Genomic DNA, 21,984 nt, shown 5'->3' on the forward strand with positions numbered 1-21,984 from the left:
AGGGCTGCAAGTAGCAGTCATTTGTCTTTGTGGATTAATCGCTTTGTTTCGATCACACTTTCTAAAAGCTTAAAGTGCCCGATTAAAAATTTTTTTGTTTTTGCCCAACCAGCAGTCCAAAATGCCCCCCCCCCCCCCCAAAATATTCAGTTTTATTATCCTGTAAGACAGAAAAGCAGTAAATCCTCCCATTTGAGAACTTGGAACCAGCAGAATTTTGGCCTTTTTGCTTGAACTCGAACATCAAAATAGCTGCTGATTAATTTAGCTTTTTGGTGTTTTTAATCACACTACAAAAATCTACCCTCTTCTCCAATCGAAGATCCTTCCTCTCAATCCTGTCACGTTTCATCCCGTAAGTGTCAGTATTTCAATGTTTTCAATCAATCTAGACGCAAAGAGTCTCACAGCAGTGGGAAGTAAAAGTATTCGGATCCTATACTTAAGTAGAACTACCAATAACTAAATAAATGTAGTGGAGTAGAAGAATAATGAGGCGTAAAATGGTAAAGTATCTTAATTGCGCTAAAAGGAGTAGTTCACCATTTTGCGAAATACGCTTATTCGCATTGTCGCTGAAAGTTAGATGAGAAGATTGATACCAGAAGCCACAGCCAGCTGCGGGTTAGCTTAGCTTAGCATAAAGACTGGGAAACAGAGGGGAACCGCTAGCCTGACTCAGTCTAAAGGTGAAAAAAAAAATCCACCTAACAGCACCTCTAAAGCTCACTGATTAATATGTTATATATAAACAACCCCCCCCCCATAAAACTGCAAACTGTTGTTTTTATTTCCTTTTTTTTGGTACCGATCAAACCAAAAATATCTATAACGTATTAGCTAGCTGTATCCCTCTGCTTCCAGTCCTTATGCTAAGCTAGGCTAGCTGTCTGCTGGCTTTAGCTTCGTATTTAGAGTACTTCTCATCTTCTCATCTAACCGTCGGCAGGAAGCGAATACGCGTATTTTTCAGCTACTCCACCATTGGCGTCATTAAAAAGTCCATCATCATGCGGTTGGTGACGAATGTAGTCTGCGGTTGGATCGTTTTTTTATCTAATTTCTTTTCAGATGAGCTACAATTAATCAAGTTTCCTGTTTCCTGCAGTAGTGATAAGTGCGACACAACCACAAAGAAACTTAGACATTTAGATGTTTACAGCAGTGTTACATAATATGGCATTTGCACAAGGGCATGAGAGGAACTCGCTGCTTAATACAAAGGAAAACATTTAAATAACAACTTATATATAAAATTAGTTAAACCAAGTATGTCTCAAAACAGTAATAACAGCCTGGGTTTTGAAGTTAGAATTCGACTTCCACATGTTAAGATTATGAATAATGTGAAAAAGAAAAGCACTGAACTGGATTCGAGCAGTTTTTTTAAAGGCACAAGGGAAATTAGATGGTTGTTAAATGGATCCAGGGTTGTGTAATGTGTCAGGACCATTTGAGGGAAAAAAAAAAAAAAAAAGGCGGGGGGTTGCAGAACCTGGAAAGAAGAATGAGAGAATGAAAGAGGAAGAAAGAGGAGGGGCCAGCAAATGGTTGAGAACAGGATTCGGAGGTAAGATCTACAGATAGGAGGGCTCTTTCTGAGTTGCGCTGTTTGCTGTGTGGCGCTGTTCTCGGCTGTCCCCACTCACAAACTACAGACCCAACCTGCACCAAAGTCTGCACCCTCTCTCTCTCTTGTGAAGGATTTGAGCCACATTTCAAGGTGAGCAAAGTCTTTTCTCTGGTGTTGTATTTTATTTCTCCCCTCACAGCCTTGCTCTGCAGGCTGAAGTTTGGCAGTGCGGTGGGGTGTGGGGTACCAGATAGTACCAGTCTCTGTTCTGGTGTGAAACATCAGTCAGTTTTTTTTTTTTTTTAGAAAGCTACGACCTCCAACTTTTATCTTTTTGTGTGTTTTCAGCTTTGAGTAAATGCGTGTCTGTGCAACTAAAACTAACACAGGATTTGAGGAGAAAAAAAAGGATCAGTAAAGAGGGATATTCACACGTTGAACATCAAAATACCAAAGCGTTCTAAAATCCATAGTATGCAGCTGGTCCTTCCAGGTCCCTGCTTGTGGGCAGATAACAGAGAAGCCGATGAAGCACTGATACTGTCTTTCCCTGTCTCCCCCTAGTGCTCTGAATTCTTTGGAACTGAAGGGGCTTGGGCTCGCGGGTTTTTATAACTTAACCAGCAATGATCAATGTCCAACTCTGATCTCAGTCAGACAATGCATCATTTTCCCCCTGGGGTCAGTGCCGCACTTCCTCCCTGCTTGGCCAGGAGTAAAAATAAATTGACCAGAAGTAGAATTTCTTGTTAACCAGTAGTACCGGTTGTGGTGTGTAAGTGGCACATTTTCTTCCTGACCTGACCCCCTCTGGGTGGAAGTGATAGTTCCTCCTTTTCTGTGACAAGAGTGTCTTTATTACTCTGCACACTCACGGTAAACTCTGACTGTTTCTTCAAACTAACCTGAAGAATGTGAATTATTTGGAGACACATTATCTGAGCTGTTACAAATTCTACAAATCACTTTAGTCAGAAATGTCTGCAACTGTCAACAGCTGATCAGAATAAAGTATAAATGACTAAATAAGTGATTTCAACGGATAAATCAGATAAATGTAACATAAGCGGCGCTGTTCAAAAGGAATCTGAGCTGAGTGAGATGCAGTCTATGACGATATCCTATCGGGGCTCTGTGTAGAAATTGGCTTTGGCTGCAGGTATTTTAACTCCACCTACGGTCCACGCTCCTCCTGTTCTACTTGTCAGAGACACCCTGCCTTCTTCAGCAGTAAATGATTGCAGCCACGAGTTCCAATGTCCCCCCCCCCCAAATTTACAAAAACTTGCACCGTGGAAGGTCTGCAACTGATAGCATTACTAAGCAGTTTCGTTTCTGACATTAGTCAGGGATTCCTGGTGGCAGCCTTGTCACAGTAGATGTCACGGATGTTGAGAAACGGATGGTGAGATAACAGAAAGGAGGGATGGTAATGGTAATAAAACGGTCTTCCTGTTTGGCTGCTGAGAGGGAAACGTCTTTCCCTGGCATTTACATTCAAAATAAAGATCTCTCTCTCTCTATATATATGTGTGTGTGTGTGTGTGTGTGTGTGTGTGTGTGTGTGTGTGTGTGTATGTATATATATATATATATATATATATATATATATAGATATATATATATTATATAGAGCCAGATATTTAAAATTGTAGGCAACTGTTTCCTAAAAAGTTTGCCATTTCAATTCCAAAGTTGTTGCCCGTTGTCACTGTTAAGTGACACCTATAAATAGTTATTGCAGGTGTAATGATATACCAGCAATTATGGCATTTTGGTAAAGTGGCATTTGACCAATTTTACATGTAAAAATCAATTAACTTGTCACAGGAAGAGCAACATAACTTTTAAAACAGTGTTGGATTTTGTTTTTTTGTTTTTTTGGTGCCACTTTGAGGCGGCAGAACAGACTGAAAACACACTCTCATCATCACATTATCCCCTTTTCAATTTATGGCAAACTCGGCAGCAAACAGGAGTCTAATTACTGTCTGCTGTTCAGTGCTGGCGAGGAAACATGGTTGATGAGGGTGGATTTTTGCAGGGTGGAAAGGCAAAACAATGGAAACTGCAGAGTCAGGATATTTACTGTGCGGGTTTGCACCAAGAGTGACACCTTTTTACATACAAGTTGTCATGTGATCCATTGTTATAACAAGACTAGGTCAAAACCTAGTATATGGCTGGACCGTGCATGGTCAACGTCCAAAATTGAAGAAGTGGTTGAAAGCTGTTGTGGAGCCGCTGTAAACACTAAAATTTGCTAAATGTCGCTAGATTATGTAATACGCTAATTAGCATATTCATGACGCCATTGCATCATTTTTGCATCCTGTCTCGCATCAACCCGTTCAAGCCCTTTATCTGTTTGCTTCTCCCCTTCTGTCTGTGCTCACATATACGGTATTTTGATGCAGCCGAATTCCCAACAAAGCTGTTCTCGTTTACATGTTTTTCTGTTTCTGCTGTCAGACAGCAGAACAAGTATGAAATAGTGACTGACACGCGGCCCATTAAGACGACATGTTAACCTTCAGTCACTTTCGAGCCATTTCCAAGCTGCTGCTGCTGCTCTGCTGCTAAAATCCTGATTTTATAACCGTGACGTCGTCTGACAAAATCACCAGACTCGTAAGTTAAAGACAACGACTGTGCTGTGGTTTTCGGCTACATTTATCAGTAAAATGATCATTCAGAGAGAAAGTTAGAAGCTCATTCACGTCTGTGTCAGCCGCCGTGTGGTCAATTGAATGAGTGCAAAGAGAGCTGTTGGCTGTGGAGGGAAAGCTCAACCTCACGCTTGTGGGTAAATACTGGCGACCTCTAATACGGAAAGTAGCTAAGGTTCGTCTAAAAAGTTGCTAGATAAGTCGCTATGTGCTTTTTCGAAAAAAGGTATCTAAAGGGTTGAGAAAAAGTCGGTAAATCTAGTTACAAAGGCGGTAAATTTGCAACGCTGCCTGTAAACGTCCCCCTGATGACATAATAGAAACGCCAATTCATTTTGAAAGAGCAACGGCCGATTGAGGAAGACTTCAGCACTTGGTCACGCGGCATTCAGCTGACCAATGGTGTAACTTCATCACTCAGTCAGTCAGTGAAAGAAATTTTTGTTGACAGGGCTGGCCCCCCTGTTACAGTCCAGCCAAAATATTGATTATAGCAGCTTTGAAGTCCTCTTCTTTCTCTCTGCAGATGAACGACCAAGAAAGCAGCACCTCGGCCTCCCAGACAGAGGGAGAACTTGAGGGAGTGATGGATGGGAAAGGAGAAAGAGATGAAAAACAGAGGGACTGTCCAGCCCCCAGTCTGTCCAACGTCTCCTCCTCTCTGCAAGCCATCATACGCATCAAACAGAAGTACCATGCCTTGAAGAAGCGGCGTCAGGAGATGACCCTGGGGCTGGGAGGAGCAGGGAACTTCACAGGAGTTCCAGCACGAACCAGCCCAAAATACTTCACCTTTGACAGACTCCCCCCGTCGTCCTCCGTCCCTCAGAGGAAGAAGAAGAGAAGGAGGAAGCCAGTGTTGTATCCCAACACTAGGAGGTACAGAAACCAGCCAAAGCAGGAGCACAGCCTAGCCAAGCACTGCCTTTTCCTGCTCTGTGTCATCGTCTTTCTCCAGGTACAGTATCTATTCTAATTACAGCCTTTCATGTATGGGTGCTTCATAACGTTACCAACTCCTCGCTTAGATAGATTTTGGATGATGTATTGAAATATTTGTTTGAAAGACAGGAATTTCAAAGTGTCTTAGAGGCTTTTGCAGCTCAATTAGGAGTTTCTCTGCTAGTTTTAACTCCTATTCCCTCAACAGGCAATCTGTGAGGAAGCTTCTTATAAAGAAAAAATGGTCACCACCTCAAGAGGAATTGGATGGGTAGGGTTAGGTGGCCGAATTGGCTGAAATCTTGAGCTTTTACTTAAGTAGATGTAGCTATGAAGGTTAAAGAGTAATCTAACACCAGGCTTAGCAGTGTTTCGCTGCCTTCTCTGGTTGAAAATTCAAGTCTGTTTCAGACTTGTAAATGGTTGGAAAGATGGATGAATTACTAACATGGAAATGCCTGAAAATGCTGATGCTTCACATCAGTCAAAGACCACTGTTCCATGTAATAAGTCACCGTTTTACCGTTTCTCTATATACAATCCATCAATTAGTCATGACTCTGAAGGGAAATGTTGAAATTACGTTTAAAATTTAAACGTAATTTAAACATTTTATCTCAACCAAACGATGCCTAAATAATGTTGAATCTCCATATTTAGCAATGCTATAGCAGCATGACTCTAATGATGCCAGCACTGCTCAATTTGTTGGTGCACCACTTTGGTCCAGAGTGAGATATCTCGACAACTATTGGAGGATAACCTTGGGTTGAGATCAATATGTCACACTACTATTTTATTCTATTATTTTTTCAGCTATCTGGTGGATTGTCTCAAATGTTTTCAGGGACATTCAGGGTCTCCAGAGGATGAATTCTAAGGACTTTTCCTTTAGAGCCAGTCAAAGGTTTGAATTGTTCAGCAAAATATCTTGACGTGTCCTATATTGGCACTAAATGTTTTACAGACTTTCATGGTCCTCAGAGGCTGTATCCTAATGACTTTGGTTACCCTCTGACTTTTCCTCAAGTGCAAACATGAGGGTGAATTTTGTGGTTTGGAGTGAAATGTCTCAACAATTATTGGATGGATTGCCTTGAAATCTGGTACACGCATTCATGTCCCCCACAGGAGGAATTGTAATCACTTTATTTATCCCTTGACTTTTCCTCTAGCTCCATCTATCAGGCCACAGTACTATTTAAGTTGGTTTAAGCTGATAGGTTGACATCCTTTCTCTGTCTCAAGGTACACTGCAAATAGTGAGGGTAAGGAATTTGTCGTCAACTGCTGTGTGAAGGTCCCAGTTTTCGTGACCGTTGCTTGGAAAGCAAAAGCAATCTGAATATGTTAATTTGGGCTATACTGAATTTCTGACATTTTATACACTCAATAATCAATCAGTTATCACAGAAAATAGTTGTCAAAAGTATTGATAATAAAGATAACTGTTTATTGCAGCGTTACCGTTCTCCTGTGATGGAATAATAATACCTTGCCTGAGGTTTCCTGGTTGTTAATTAGGTCGACAAATGAGAAAAAATTGAGGCAGTGTGATAAAATACAACTTTAAAATAAAGGAGCTCGATATAAACTAAAACAATTTAGGCCTCAAAACTAGATTTTGAAACAGGGTCCCTCTATAATTCTGGGGTCCCAAGACGCAGGATGGAGGACCTGTCGAGTTTCAAATTTCTGTCAAACTTGTGATTAATCAAATTATGTAGATCCAAATGATATGGAGGGAACCTGGGGCTTTTTCAGCCCCTGGATGTCTGGGTAGTTGCCCACTTTGCCCAGGTGTAAATCCAGCCTTGTCTGCAGCCTGTCATTGCCAGGATCGTACTCTTAATATCTATCACTTGTCTGTTTCCAGGTGTATAATGCCATAGAGAACCTAGATGACCATGTACTAAGATATGACCTGGAGGGGCTGGAGAAGACACTGAGGAGGGAGGTGTTTGGACAGCAGGGAGCAGTGGAGGGTCTGCTGTCCCAACTGAAGGACTACCTGTCCACCTATGTCCACAATAAGCCCCTGGTGGTGTCCGTGCATGGCCCCAGTGGAGTGGGCAAGAGCCACCTGGGACGCCTCCTGGCTGCACACTTCCGCTCCGTGGTGGGGGAGACGCTGGTGCTGCAGTACTACGTTCTCCACCACTGCCCCCAGGAGGCCGATGCCCTGCGGTGCGCCCACAACCTCTCCACTCTCATCTCGGAGATGGTGGAACAAGCCGAGGAGGAGGAGAAGATCCCGCTCTTCATCTTTGACGAGGCCGAGCACATGCACGGTGAGCTCCTGGACGCACTGTGGCATGTCGTGGTCTACAAACAGTCCAATGAATACCTCAATGCTATCTACCTGTTCCTGAGCAATCTGGGTCACGAACACATCACCAAACATATGCTATACAACTCCTCAAGTACTTCTACGACGATGACAGCATCTGGTCGTCATAGTAACCTTGTAAAAGAGCTGACTCCAATATTACGCAACATTTTGGAGAAGCTTCACCCACTGTGGACAGAGGTGGACATCTTGCCTCTGGGCCTTCTGGAGAAAGGTCACGTAATGGAGTGCTTCCTGGATGAAATGACTCGCGAGGGGTTCTACCCGGATCATACCAACATAGAGCGCCTCGCAGGGGAGATTGAATATTACCCTGCTGTAGGGGGTTACGAATACTGTCAGACAGGCTGCAAGCAAGTGGTGGCTAAGGTCAACCTGTTGTGAAATGCTCTGAAGGAAATGTTTGCATGCTTCACGTTCTTTAAACATGAAGAAACAGTGCATGGTGTTATGAAACTTGAATGACACAACTCAGAGCCTCAGAGAAAAAAAAGAGTGAAGGACATTCATTACGGGTCATTTTTTTTGTTATCACATGTAAAAACAAGAACCTGATGCACATTAGGGAATGAGGGCGATCAATAGTCATTCAATTACAATGGGAAGTTGATGTATTTGTAATACAACAGTCACTATCCTTCAGTTCAGGGCGTTCAGAGGAAGTCCTTTTTTTCCTGAATGCAGCGCCACTTGTATTAATGCTAGTGCAAGTCAGCAGGTAGCGTGCATATTTCTGCAAAGATCTACGACACATGCACCTGTGGATTCACTTAAATATACAGTATAAGAACTGCAATATGTAAGTAATTGATTCTGCCTTGGACCGGCAGATGGGAAGCAGCTGGTGGGTTATCATCAGATTTAGCTGGAGTGATTTTTAGGTAGAAGTAGGATGCGTCGTCTTCTCCTCGTCTGAGAATATGTGGTCCCGAACAGGTTTATTTATTTTTTTTAAAAAAAAGGTGTTTTTCCATTGATATGCTCCATGTTCATGTTCAAAGAAATGAACTGTAAGTCAGCGCAGATTTGTGCTAGCATTAGGATTTAATTTTTACTTGATGGATGTGTTGGTGTCCTGTGTTCAGGTATCTTTCAGTCCAAATATTTCTTATATAAATGTAAATGTGTAGTGAATGCCTCGTTATTAAAGACGACATTTAAACACGGCTGTGAGAATTTTCTTGGTGCGACAGCAGCCACAACCTGTAAAAGCTTCTTACGTTTCTTCTGCATTTGACAAAAATGGAAAGAATCTTAAAGGAACAGTTCAACATTTTTGGAAACTCTGCCTACTTGCTCTCTTGTTGAGAGTTAGACAAGAACAGTGATGCCACACTCATTTCTGTATGGCGAATGTGAAGCTACAGCCAGCAGCTGTAGCTTCACATTCCTCAGAACTTGTTTTTATTCTTTGGTTTTTCCACAGATACAGGTATGACATGTTATCAGTGTTAATAAGTGAGCGTTAGAGGTGCTGGTTGGGGGACTTCTGTTTCCTTTGGACATAGCCAGGCTAGCTGTTTCCCTGTTTCAAGTCTCTGTGCTATGCTAAGCTAACTGTCTGCAGCTACATATGAACTGTACAATTTTTCCATATTCTCATCTCATTCTCTGCAAGAAAGCAACTGAGCACGTCCCGAAAATGTCACACAGTTTTGTTTTTTTTAACTCAAGGTTCACTTACTAGCTTTTCCAGAGCTTTTAACTGTCTCTCAGTTTCTCTCTGCAGATGGAGTTGGAGAAGTCCGTGACAACTGAGCAAAACTCCATCTGCTGAGGAAGACCTTGAGATGTGGTTAAAGCTCCAGCAAAAAGGCTAGTAAGTGGGTCTTGAGCTGTTTTAAAAAAAAAAAAAAAAAAAAAAAAACATTTCTACCTTTACACTATATATGGACGAGAAAAGAATCACAACTTTCAGGCATAGTTTTTAATTTTTTATTATTAGAATTCCCGTAGTTAACATTGGAAAAAATGAGGTACTGTGTCTAAGTGACAAAGAAAATGAGCCTTATGATCATAAATGGAAAAAAAAAAAAAAACTTCGATGCATGATTACCAAAAACAGAAACAGGATGGTCACGTGGGACACAACAGCTTCTTACATTATCCTATCAAGCGTTACGACTGGAACCACTGGCAGGACAGTCGGCCGTATTTTCATGTGTAGATTGGTTTTCGAGGAGAGAGCCCCGACAGCAATGAGTGCAGTACCCGAGCAACATGAGGAAACAGCTGGCCGTCAAGTTAAGACAGCTACTGCCACTGAACTGCTGAGATACCTACGAGGCGGTACAAACAGATGCAAAATATTCTCCCTCGCTTTGTGACCGCCGTGCCGAGACAGCGCATAGATGAAAACAATATTGTAGAAATGCAAACTAACTACAGAAGCTACCGGAAGATTCCACTGCATTGATTTCACCTATGAATGAAAAGTCACAAAGGATTAAAAGATCATTTAGGAGCATCTGCACTGAACTGACTTTCATTGTTCCTGTAAAGCGATGCAAAAATTTTAAATATCCTTCATTCGGTCAATGCAGGAATCAGCCTGTGCTGCTCAGTGCTTCAATATTTCAGTCCCGTGTTCATGAAATGTGCTGTAACAAAACATTTATATGGATTAAATATTCCATACATTGCAACAACTCCGCCCAAAGTGTTCAAACCATAAGAAAACAAGAGAAAACAGACACTCAGCACCTTTTTTAACCAAGCAAATAAGCTTTCAGCTCTGCATCCACGTTTTCATCCTCACATGCCTTTTTTTTTTTTTTTTTTTTCTTCTAAGGAAGGCAGGAACAACGGAATACAGAAGCTTTAATGAGCTACACATTTACACCAACGACTACTTCATCCAAGACCTACAGGGAAATAAATAATGCCACTTCTATAACCATAAAAACAGTAATAATCCAGGACGATGCACCGTCGGTTTCAGGATCGAGCTCACGACTCTTCTCAGGGGTGTTTAAGCAGGATGCTGAGACTTGACTATTACTGTCAGAAATGCTCATGAAATGGGAGGAAAGGGAAACGGTGTGAGGGAGAGTCCAGAGAGGAGGAGCTACATGGTGGTGGTGGACTGGGGCAGTGACGTGTGTGCGAGGGGAGGGGAGGGCACAGGAGTGTGTGTGGTCATGTGATCCTGGGCTTATTTTTCTTTGTTGGTGGGTCTGAGTTCTCCGCTTCACGCCTCCAGCTCGAAGCCCATGCCAACCTTGTGTCCACCGGCGTTGAAGTTCTTGCCGTCGATCAGGGCTGAGAGGGTGACCTTCACACCTGCGGGGACCCAAGACGAGGTTTCTTTCAGTTAAATGTAAGATACCACGTAGGATGCAATTTAATACCTGTTTCCCAGTCATACTGGTCAAAGTATGAAAAAGTATGAAGGAAAACCAGTAGGGATATCGGCCTGGAATCATTTACTTACTACGTGGATTTGTTTATTTGTAAATCACATTTAGTTCAGTACTTCCCAGCAGGATATAAAAACATTTCATAATGATATAATTATTAAATTAACGTGACCTGGACGCAGATAAACGGCAGAAAATAGTGATGGATTAACCTTAAAAATAAATAAGTCAGTCAATCAATCAATTTAAGTGGAGTATTGAGGTTTTTTCTAAATTTGTCGCTAATGGGTCGATGAGCTTCCTTTCTACTGCAGCAGCGGCCGGTAACCTACCTCGTCACCTCAGCATACAATGATATTCAATCCGTGAAAGCATGTACTGATGGAAGGTGCGTTAATAGGGATCTAAGCAGCTCACCAACAATAGCAGACTCGACTATTTGGACGGTGGAAAATGCTGACGACAGGCTGACGACAGCCGTCCGTGAGAATTATTATCAAACCAAAAACGTCCTCGACAGACCCCAGTTTGTTCAGCAGTTCGTTAACGCCGTTGTGAGCATTTGTGAGGCGTTTTGCAATTACCCCGCCTAAACACCACTTGGCGGTGCGGTTTCTATGTCACTGTGTTGAGTTTCTTAAAGGGCGACTGAAACGGAGCAGATCGTGTTGGAGCTGGAACTAATAGATGATGAACAACTGGTACTTTTACTGAAATTACTGCAACGCAGAAAAGAGAGAAGACGTCGGAGGAGATGGTGTGGACGACCACCGACTGAGGCAGGAGGAGGGCAGAAGGTTTTCTGTGCTTCTCCAGCCACTGAGAGTCACGGACGAGCGGACCGGGCACGGTTGTTGCGGTCTGCGTCGCCATGACGCGTCGTTAAGTTTCCAAGGAGGTGCAGGAGGTGCCTACCTGGCCGAAGGCTCTGGGTGTAGCCCACTCCGATCAGACTGGCATTGTTCACTTTGGCCTGCAGGGTGAAACAGGACAAGACATGAAACAAAGCGGCCGAATGTGTCTGTGTGCGAATCTGCCTCCGCAGCAGTGCTGTGAACCGACAGCTGGAGCACTCACGGACAGAGAGGCGTCCTTATCCAGCTTGTATTTAGCAGCGATGCCGAAGCGAGTGTTGTTGCTGCCGGCGGTCCAGGCCAGAGTGACCGCTGTCTCCAGCTCGTCGTTCACCTTCTGGTAGATGGAGCCGCCAAACTCCGTCCCATCATTACTGAGAGAGGAGAGGAGACACCGATTTAGGGATTTCCCTGCACACAAACCTACATTGCAACTGAGAGCCTCTATTCTTTAGCTTCTCCCTGCCTGGTTGATGTCCACGTCTTTCATATTCCTCCAGAGCCACGGAAGACATCGGACAGCCGTTTTCGCCGGCTGAATAGTCCTGCCCGTGAATAGCAACCCTGAACTGAATCTGGAGTACTCACACGTTGGTGTGCAGCTGGAAGTCTCCAGCCCTGTATCCGAGGGCGAAGTTGTTCTGGGCCAGTTTGGACTTGGCCGTGTCGAAGGCCATCTGGTAGCCGGCCAGCCAGCCCTCATAGCCCAGCACAGCAGCGGCGTGGATGATGGGACCCTCGAAGTCAACGTCACAGCCCAGGTTCACGTAGTCGCGCTTGTAGCCCGTCTTCAGCTTCCCGCTTTTCTTACTGAAAAACGAATTCATAAGGTTACAGGTTTAATTATCTCTAATCCTCTTATATTAAAGAATAAGTGGTGATGTATGTTTCCGCTATTGTCAATAAATCCCATCACCCCAAAACCAAATATTGTGCCTTTCAAAGCCTGATAAATCTTCTTGCTCTGAGTGACATGTTCCTCCATCACCATGAACACACACACTGTAGTCCGTTTTTAGACTCAGTCCCCACACACACTGTCCTGCTGCCCCAAACACTCACTGGAGCGCCAAAATGTGGATTAATCTGCCGCCGAAAATAGTCCCCAACAAATGCTCCTTTTCCTCCTGTTTGTCTGATTAAAAACTTCCGTGATCAGCTGTTTTAGGAAAATTATTTTGCCCAGTTTTTAAAAATTTGAGTAGGAAGAAATGAGCTTGTAGCTGAGGCAACCAGCACAGTAGAGAGTATTGAGAGAGAGAGTGACTAACATGAGAGATTTGTTTACAATAACAAAAACATAGACTATTGTGAGCCTCATTCTTTAATAGGGGATGAAAAACAAATCTTTGTTCAGATCAGGTTCAGGAATGCGATTTAAAAACAGAGACAAGCAGGAAGAACTAGTCTGGGTTTTCCTCACTGTGACTGTTTTACCAGACCTGACCCACAGTGTATACTTATTGCATTCGGTTTCATGTAATCCCACAAGGCACGGAATCACTCATTCATATGAATAAATGTAGTCTCACCCTGTGTTTGGTACAAAAGACGTGTCCAAGGCAACCTTCAGTCCTTGAGCCAGCTGTGGGTAAAGTTAACACTTTGGGTCAACAGTCTTTTATAAACCACATACCAGTGAGAGACTTAACAATGCACTTTTATCAGTTTAAAAACCCACGTCTGAGCACTGTTACCACACAAACACGTACCTGGTCCTCCACAGTGACTTCAGTAGCCAGAGTGTTATCTGTGTTCCACTTCTGGTTGAAGCTCAGACCCAGCTCCTTCATCTTGTACTTGGTCTCCAGGCCCCCTGAGGCCTTCCCTGTGTCTGTGTTACTGGAGCCGGACGTGTTGAACTCCTGACAGGAGGGCGAGAAGGACGAAGCATTACTAGGAAAACTGTGAAAATGTGAAGTAATAGAGTTTTTTTATAGAATATCCAGAAAATGAAAGAGAGAGACACCTTAGAGACGGGGGGAAAAAGAGGCAAGAACTGTGCTGACAACGACTGAGACCAAACCTAATTATTCGTAAACTGTTCAGAAATAAAAGAAGTAAATCAGAGGCACATAACACGTTAGACAATACAGCTGACGGACAGCAAGAAAGCCCCAGACATTAATCCATGCAAGACACCGGTAACGGATGAGATGGACAGAAAAAGGACAGAGAAGACACTGATAAATCTGATGAATATTCCAGTTGTGATTAGAATTAGGATACAAATAAGGCACCATCTTAGATTTCACTGACAAAGCCAGTTTGCATGGTGAGAAAACACTGACGAGGGTGCAAAAAAAAAACAAAAAAAAAAACAGTACCTGTACCTGCGTAACTTTGGCATTTAACTCAGGCTGTGAGTCTTCACAACTCAGATGTTAATAGCTTTTCCTTTTTATTTGCGTTGATTCATATTAATGCTTGACTGAAAAATTGACCAGGTTTATTGATATATCAGCTGATATCATGAGCTTGCGGATATATGGATATACGTCAGTCGAAAAGTAACGGGACGTTTCAGGACAGAAATGCCAAACACAAATGGTTTTGTTTTTTTTTAGATTTTTGGGCCGTTTTTAGCCTTTTATTCATAGACGACAGAGATGGACAGGAAACACAAAGAGAGAGAGATTTTTGAGGAAAAAAAAGTTGATATATTCTACATCAATAATTAAATATCGTTATTTAGGTATTAGCCTAGACAATACTGTATTGTTTAGGCTAATAGCTAAATACAATACTTGTTGTATTAGACTGAATTAGTTTTAGCTAGGTGTACCTAATAAACTGACAACTGAGTGTACTGTACATAGGGAGTAGCGGATGAGTTAACAAGGGAGGGATTTTGGACAATGACAGGACTACAATTCCTAAAATATTCACTCACTCAAATTGAAGCTGAGCAGCAGCATTTTCAACCTCATGAGCATCTCAAATAAGATCTGCTGGAGTACAGAGTCTAAATACGTCCGGACTGCACCGTTTGTCTAATTCCAATAGACAGTTGTCTTACAGTTGAACTGTACGACGACACAATGCTGCAGCTCCGATATGTCTACAAGCGTTCTGAATCCTCTAAATAAAAAACTGGGGGCTCCCTTGTGGCCTGGGGGTTAGGGTTCAGACCGTGAACTGCAACGTCTCCGGTTCACGTCCGGCCAGTGACCTGTGTTGCGTGTCCTTCTCCCCATCTTTCTCTCTTTCCCCTCATTTCCTGTCTCTATGATAAAAGTACTAAAAATGCCGCCCCCCTCAAATAAAAATGCTTTAAAAAGAGAATTTAAAACCAGTATTCAAATTAATTTATTCATAAAACTTCAGAACAACTGATAATTAAACTTTCTGGATCTCATCAAAACAGGAAAGAATGCCTGGAGTTTTTTTTTTTTTTACGTTGATGTTACAGGGTAACAGATTTATAGTGCTGAAAAAAGATGCGGCGCAGTTTTTATTTCCATCTTAGTAAACGAGCATTCAAAAGTCCACCACGACAAACTTCTCATACAGTAAATCTGAAGCAAATTGAAAACAATCTAAAAACTTTCACTCACTAAAATCTATATTCAACTTAATGAGGCAGTAATGAAGGAAACGTCAGTGCAGCTATATGAAGGAGTAAGGGGAGATTTGTTTTAACGTGGACGGATGTGAAAGCCATCGTAGCAAATTACGTCAAAGCAATACCCGAGAAACTTCAACTGTAGCTTGTTTTAAAAAGCTTAGACACCATTTGAAAGTACTGAGCAAATATGCCGTCATCAAATGGGTCATACAGCTGTTTTTTACCACCCAGCTAACCACCGACTGTCTGTGCCTTGCCAGAAATGACTCTAGCGACCCGCTTCTGATCGTCACAGAGGTGATGATCAACTCAGTATCTGGTAACAAAACTAGGAAACTAGTCATGCTTGCAGCTCTGTCAGGCTAAACATCTGACATAAGCATGCTGACCTGCTTACAATGATAACGCTAGCATGTTGATGTTTTAGCAGGGATAATGTTTAGCATGTCCCCTGTGTTGGTTTAGCGTGTTAGCATGCTTGCTTTTGATAACTGACACTAAACTCAAAGAAGAACTGAAGCTGATGGGAACATCATTAGTTTTCGCAGGTTTTTGATCATGAACCGAAGTGTTGGACGGATTAAAAGTTTAACCTGATGATGGTGCAAGATGAAAATTCAGAGGATCCCATAAGTAAGTAGGGTCCGTTGCCTGGGAACCATGAATGTCTGAAACCAATTTTCCATCCATCCAGCACATTTAGATATATTTCACTAGATAAGTGATAAATTTGATCAGATTTAACCTGGTGATGGCACTAGATGAAATGTCAGAAGATCAAAAATATTGATTCATCCTCTGGGGAACACGAATGCGTGTACCATATTTCACAGCAGTCCCACGCAATAGCTGTCCAGATATTTCAATAAAGAAGTAAAAAGTCGACCTCGGGGTGGCGCTAGAGGGCAGGTCAGACGATCACCAAAGTCATAAAGATAAATCGTCTGGGCACGGTGAATAAATTTAGAAAAATTTTGTGCCGATCCATCAAATAGATGTCGAGATATACGACAGCATAAGTGAACGTTTTGACCTGCTGGTGGCGCTAGAGGAAAAGTCAGGATCACCAAAGTCGTTAAAATGTATCCTCTAGCGACCTTGAATGTTTTTTGGTTTTTTTTTGTAAATTTAATGGCAAGCCATGGATAGTTGTAAAGATATTTCAGTGCGACCCACTATTGTCAACCTCATTTTGGCACGGGAGGAAAAGTCAGCAGTATTCATCCTCTGGAGACCACGGATGTGTGAACCAATTTAAATGGCGATCCATCAGGTAGTTGCTGAGATATTTCAGTCTGGACCAAGGTGGTCCACCCCTAATGCCACACCACTAGCATAGCTACAAATCTGTAGTGCACACCTGCCATTTTGGGAACTTCTGGTGTAAGTTTAGCAACTTAAATGTCATAAATTAGGCAATCTTATCAAATATTATATATTCATTATTTTCTGAAATTTTACAGACCCAATGATTAACCGATTACTCAAGACAATGAAGATGCTGCCCTCAAGTAAAGATGACTGAAAAATAAATTAAATTGACTCAACGATATTCTCCACAAAGACATGAAAATCACAAGGAAAAGTTAGATCTGTGTGACAGAACACAGAAAGGAAATCGTTATGAAATACATAGATATTCATGCTATGTGAATGATTATCCCACAGACGAAAAGAAAATCAACAAACATTCAGACCACGGTACCAATAGAAAAACAATGTGTGAGTAAGCAGAGGATGATGTAAATAAACAGGATAGAAAACAGAATGGAAATCATCTCTTTCCAAATCACACAGACAACCAGAGCTGTCGGCTCTGACATTGATCTTACCATCTACATTAGAGCACGAGCGGTCCAGTACAGAGGGCAGCAGCGTGGAGACAGAGCAGGGGTTAGGAAAGGCAGGTAGTGAGACTGACGGGCCACAAACACACACCTGTGGGCCTGTCATGTTTCTCTAGAACAGCACACAGATAAAGCCAAGCACGTCCGCATCGGCCAATCGTCGACCTAGAAACCTTCAAGCTCCAGGTTACAGCAGGAGTTCAGTCATTGCAATTAAAAAGGGCATGTAGTGTAAGATTTGTATTGAGGCTTTGAGACTGCAACAGGAATGCCAAGAGAAGGCTGGGGAGTATGACGAGAAAATAAAAAATAACAACAAAAACAAAAAACGTTTCCTCACCACTCCACTTTGCGATTTGGTCTTGAGGTCCAGCTTCACGACACCAAAGCCTGGTGGATTTCAAAAGATAAGAGTTGTGTGTTAACAGTAAATAAGTGCAAGATAAATCAAATACAAGATGATTTAAAGGAACAGTTTGATATTTTGAAAAATAAGCTTATTCCTTTTCTCAGCGGGATGAATGTGAGAGGATTGATACCACTCTTGTGTCTGTAGGTAAATATGAAGCTGGAGCCATGAGATGATTAGCTTAGCTTAGTTTAGCTTAGCTTAAAGTCCAGCACAACTTGTTGTTTTTTCTAAGGGTTTAACAAATGAGCTATAATAAAGCTTTAATGAAGAAGAACGAAGTAGATTGTTTTCCCCCGAAATGGTGAGCTATTCCTTTAATTCAGTGTATATGCAATAATTTGTTCACCTCATGGTTAGGTTCACTGTACAGGCTTAATCTTTTGATATTCTGGGCAAAATCTGTAAGAACATCGTTATGACGACTCACCCTCATGTCAACGTGTCGGCTAAAACACAGGTTCGGTTTGTTATACCCACATAATGTACAGCAAGTTTGCTGGTGCAGCTCCATGTTAACTTTAATGCCAGATCTACATCTTTACAGTTCCAAAAGATAGACAACAAATGACCATAAAATTACTCCAAACTCGTGCAGTGTTTTGCTGATAAATACGCGTGGTACATTTCCTTCTAAGGAACTGAGCAGGTTATATAACGCCTCCTTTTGCTCTGCAGAAGGCTGACATGGATGTGAAACAGCTAATTCACTGTGCATGATGGGACGAAGAGATTTCTCTGGCGTTCATCTTGCAAGGGTGAGTAAGTGAGATGTGAATTTTCATTCTGAAGTAGCTATGTTCTCGTTGTCCAGCTTGGTTCAAAGGATGTGAGATAGGATTCTTCAGGTCCAAATCTAAGGTTGGGCCATAAGATTAAACATACACCGTGAGACAAACTAAATTTTTCAAACATTTGCCATACTCTAGTAGCTATGTCAGGCTGTACGATTGTTTTCTCGACTGAAAAACATCTTGTCGCAGTTTCCCTCAGTCCAAGGGGACATCTTCACTTTGTTTTTGTTCGACCACCAGTCCAAAACCCAAAGGTATTCAGTGAATTTTCACAGAAGACAAAGAAAAGCAGCACAGTATCACATTTGAGAAGCTGCAACAAGGTAATATTTGATATTTTCGCTTTTAAAAAAATTACGTAAACTATTAATTGACTATCAAATTAGCCGACAGTTTATTTTCTGTCGATCTACTGATGGATTAATCGACTAATTGTTGCTGCTTTATAGCTCTGCCTTAATGTCTCTTGGTGTATTAGGCCCTTGTGGGCAGTGTTGCAAATCAATGAGAAGAACTGATTTACTGCTGTACTTGATTTTTATATAATTTTTGCATTATTGTGATAATTACCCGACTAAAAAAGAAAATTGATTAGCCAGATGGGGTTTGAAACACACATCTGTCGGGTTCATTTTCATTTTTATATTATATTTTTAATATATATATTTATATAGATATAGATCTATAGAGTTAGAGATAGATTGATATATAGTGATAGAGATAGATAGAGATATATTGATATAGATAGATAGATATAGGGACAGATAGAGACAGATATAGATTGTGTGCCTCAACATTTCATGTGCTGTGATAGAGAATTCTATCTGCTTTACCCACCCATAGTTCAAAACAGTATAAAAAAAAAAAAAAAAAAAAAAAAAGACGTCCCATTTCAAAGCTATTTCATATTTGGTAGAAGCTGCCACCAATATTAAAGATTTTCATCAATCTATTTATATTATCTTCACATTGAATAAGAGTCTTACAGCTGGTCACATTACAAAAAAAAAACGATTTGAACAGGCTCTGGGTTTCAGGAATTCCTAACAGTTAATAATTTACTCCTGGGGCTGAAATAGTACTCACCATAGCCCTTGCTGAATATATCCTTGGCGGCCTTGCCCAGGTCTGAGTATGAAGGAGGGACAGCCATTGTGCTGGAGAAGATAAATTCAGCGATGGGACAATTTAAAGCATTCTGTTTAAGCCTCACTTTTTAAAATTACAAATTACACAGCAGACTATGCTACGCATTTTCCCTTTTTGTACACTCAGGGTTTCTGCAGTGTTCACCAAGAATTTTCCATATCTTTTTCATACCACAGAAAATAGAATTTAATACCTTTTTTCATGGTGAAACCGGTCAAAGAAAAAGGGAAAGCAATTAAAATGATCTAGACCCAGACAAGCAGCAAAAAATTGATGGATGGATTAACCAAATCAAAAAATAATGCATATAAGTTGATTTTTAAAATTTTAAAAGCCAAAACTGACAGTTGCCCATTTTGAGTTGTTGAGCCTCCTAGCTTCTTTAACAGCAGTGGCAACGGTTATTGCTACAGGCCTGATGGTGCTGATTGAAACTCCACGAAAAAAGGACTGAAAAGCCTCTTGAATGCACTGTCACACTTGTAGTTTATAGACGTAGAACATCTCTGCGCAGCCCGAAACCACATACAAAAGTATTAAATTATAACTAGGCAAGAAAAATATTCAAGACTTTTTCATACCCTCCAAGGCCAATTGTTGAGGGAGCTGAATTTAATGCTTTTCAAGGCTCGTCAAGGCCTGCGGACAGACTGTACACAGCTGCTGTAATGATTTAGCACTCAAGCAAATGCCCTGTCATCATCGTCATTGAGTCTGCCATGATGGTGCACCACTAGCAATGCTGATCCTGAATGAAGGCAGTCAGTAGTTAACAAAAAAAAAAATATATAAGTCTTTGTGGTTTTACCCAAACAACGCAATAACTGTCATGTAACTAAACAGTGAGCAGCAGTGGAAGGGAACAAGCTGTTCCTTTAGAGGCAGCTGGGAGGCTAACAACAAATGGACTCTGCATCCGGCTTCACCAAGAAGCTACTGGTGCACCTAAGAAGCCGAGAGAGAAATACACCCTAGAAAAATACATTCAACCCGGTTTCTGAGCCCAGATGTGCACAAAAACACACGAAACAGCCAAGCTGGTAAATGTAAAAGCACCAAAACAAAACGCTTGTTTTATCCCAAGTGTGTAAAGAAAAGGGGCCCAGCACCTCATCCTGGGGGGCAGTGCTGTTAACACAAATCCACAGTTATTGAACATGTTTTTTACTGCATTAGACCAATGAACAGTGCATAACAGGAGTCTTTTCAAGTGCTTGGTGCTACATGCATCTCTTACAGGGACAAAGGACAACAGATGGACCAGTGAGAGGTGTGTGTGTGTGTGTGTGTGTGTGTGTGTGTGTGTGTGTGTGTGTGTTTTTGTGTCGGGGGGCGCTAGCTAGCGGCTGCCTTAGCTACAGGGACAGTAACAGAAGACACTGATTAGTTAATGTTCACAGTAACATTACTGTGCCTGCGCCCCCCCCACCAAAAAAAAAAAAATCACACACCCCCACAGAAATCCTGCCAGCCACAAACCAAGCCGATAGAGTCGCTAAATTCGTGGGTAGCGTTACAGTTTTGAATCTCTGCACCATCACAAAGGAAACCTGTCACTCAAGGATTAAACTGTGCATTACCAGGCTCAACATCATTACATAACAAAGCTACCGTCGGCTAAGTCTCTCAACATGCTAGGTGTGCGGCTAACCTTGAAAAGAAACGCCATGAGAGGCGCAACTACGTTAAAGCTCGGCGCTGTGTTTGAGGTGAAGTGGCAGCGGTCAGTCTCCTTACCAGTGCAAAGGTGTTCGCGAGGGGAGTCCGCTGAGGCTGGAGTGTCCCTGGCGTGACGCTGCTCCGTGGATTGACAGCTAGCCTAGCTTAGCACTGTCTATAAAGGGGACAGGGCACAATGAAGGAGACATATGGAGCATGCGCGGTGTCAGCGCGAGGAGAAGAAGAAGAAAAAAAGCGAACAAAGAGTCACTGCAGGAGCAAGAGAGTAATCCCCCAACCGCAACCCGCCTGGGATTTCATCCCGGCAGAGTAGAAAGCAGGAGCAAACGTTTATCGGGGGGGTACAGAAATGTTGGTACCACGTTCCTACAGATCACAGTTTATAAAGGGTTTATAAAATGTAATTAGTGGCTTTATTACTGGTTAATAGATTATTTACCGGTGCTTTACAGACATAGAGGGATTATGAGGCAACGGGGCCCTGGGCACAGGCATGTAAATGTCCATTTTGTGGTTGTTTTGCATCTCTGTAATCCTTTTTCATCTATCGCTAGTCGTTTCCTATCTATTTTCTGGTCCTTTTGCATCTTTTTGCGGGTTTTGAGTGTTTTTGTGGTCATGTTGTATTTTTTTAGTAGTCATATTGCATCCTTCTGAATCTCTTTGTGGTGGTTTTTCATCTCCCTGTGCTCATTTTGTGGTTTTGGCCCCGTGGCCTCTCGGGCCCCCTGGCCTATGCCCACTAGGCCCCCTCAGTAATCCCTCCATGTTTACAGATCAGTCGTAATCC

General features: G+C 42.0%; 2 protein-coding genes across 3 annotated transcripts; one reads left to right on the forward strand and one right to left on the reverse strand.

Moving 5' to 3' along the window:
• Positions 1-1,586: 1,586 nt before the first annotated feature.
• Positions 1,587-8,673, forward strand: tor4aa (torsin family 4, member Aa). Its single transcript, XM_040156715.1, has 3 exons — positions 1,587-1,723; positions 4,769-5,200; positions 7,061-8,673. The coding sequence occupies exons 2-3, from the start codon at positions 4,769-4,771 to the stop codon at positions 7,916-7,918; spliced, it is 1,290 nt and encodes a 429-aa protein (XP_040012649.1). The 5' UTR covers positions 1,587-1,723; the 3' UTR covers positions 7,919-8,673.
• A 1,624-nt stretch (positions 8,674-10,297) lies between these two features.
• zgc:56235 (uncharacterized protein LOC393186 homolog) lies at positions 10,298-21,406 on the reverse strand. Of its 2 annotated transcripts, XM_040157901.1 has the most exons (10): positions 21,252-21,405; positions 19,452-19,522; positions 17,503-17,552; positions 17,148-17,150; positions 13,460-13,612; positions 13,280-13,332; positions 12,336-12,557; positions 11,971-12,121; positions 11,809-11,866; positions 10,298-10,816 (listed from the first exon to the last, which is right to left on the reverse strand). In XM_040157901.1, the coding sequence occupies exons 2-10, from the start codon at positions 19,516-19,518 to the stop codon at positions 10,725-10,727; spliced, it is 849 nt and encodes a 282-aa protein (XP_040013835.1). In that variant the 5' UTR covers positions 19,519-19,522; positions 21,252-21,405; the 3' UTR covers positions 10,298-10,724. The 2 variants fall into 2 exon arrangements, with proteins under 2 accessions (XP_040013835.1, XP_040013836.1); XM_040157902.1 differs by lacking the exon at positions 17,148-17,150 and having other exon boundaries at positions 21,252-21,406.
• Positions 21,407-21,984: the final 578 nt, after the last annotated feature.

Source organism: Xiphias gladius, chromosome 20, assembly GCF_016859285.1.
Source record: "Xiphias gladius isolate SHS-SW01 ecotype Sanya breed wild chromosome 20, ASM1685928v1, whole genome shotgun sequence".
Lineage (NCBI taxonomy): Eukaryota > Metazoa > Chordata > Actinopteri > Istiophoriformes > Xiphiidae > Xiphias > Xiphias gladius.

Excerpts from the sequence above, each read along its gene's own strand:
- tor4aa (XM_040156715.1), top strand. The coding sequence starts at position 4,769 with ATGAACGACCAAGAAAGCAGCACCTCGGCCTCCCAGACAGAGGGAGAA. Across the intron at positions 5,201-7,060 it reads GTGTCATCGTCTTTCTCCAG|GTGTATAATGCCATAGAGAA; the intron begins GTACAGTATCTA and ends GTCTGTTTCCAG.
- zgc:56235 (XM_040157901.1), bottom strand. The coding sequence starts at position 19,518 with ATGGCTGTCCCTCCTTCATACTCAGACCTGGGCAAGGCCGCCAAGGAT. Across the intron at positions 13,333-13,459 it reads AAGTCACTGTGGAGGACCAG|CTGGCTCAAGGACTGAAGGT; the intron begins GTACGTGTTTGT and ends CTTTACCCACAG. Across the intron at positions 12,122-12,335 it reads TTCCAGCTGCACACCAACGT|TAATGATGGGACGGAGTTTG; the intron begins GTGAGTACTCCA and ends CTCCTCTCTCAG.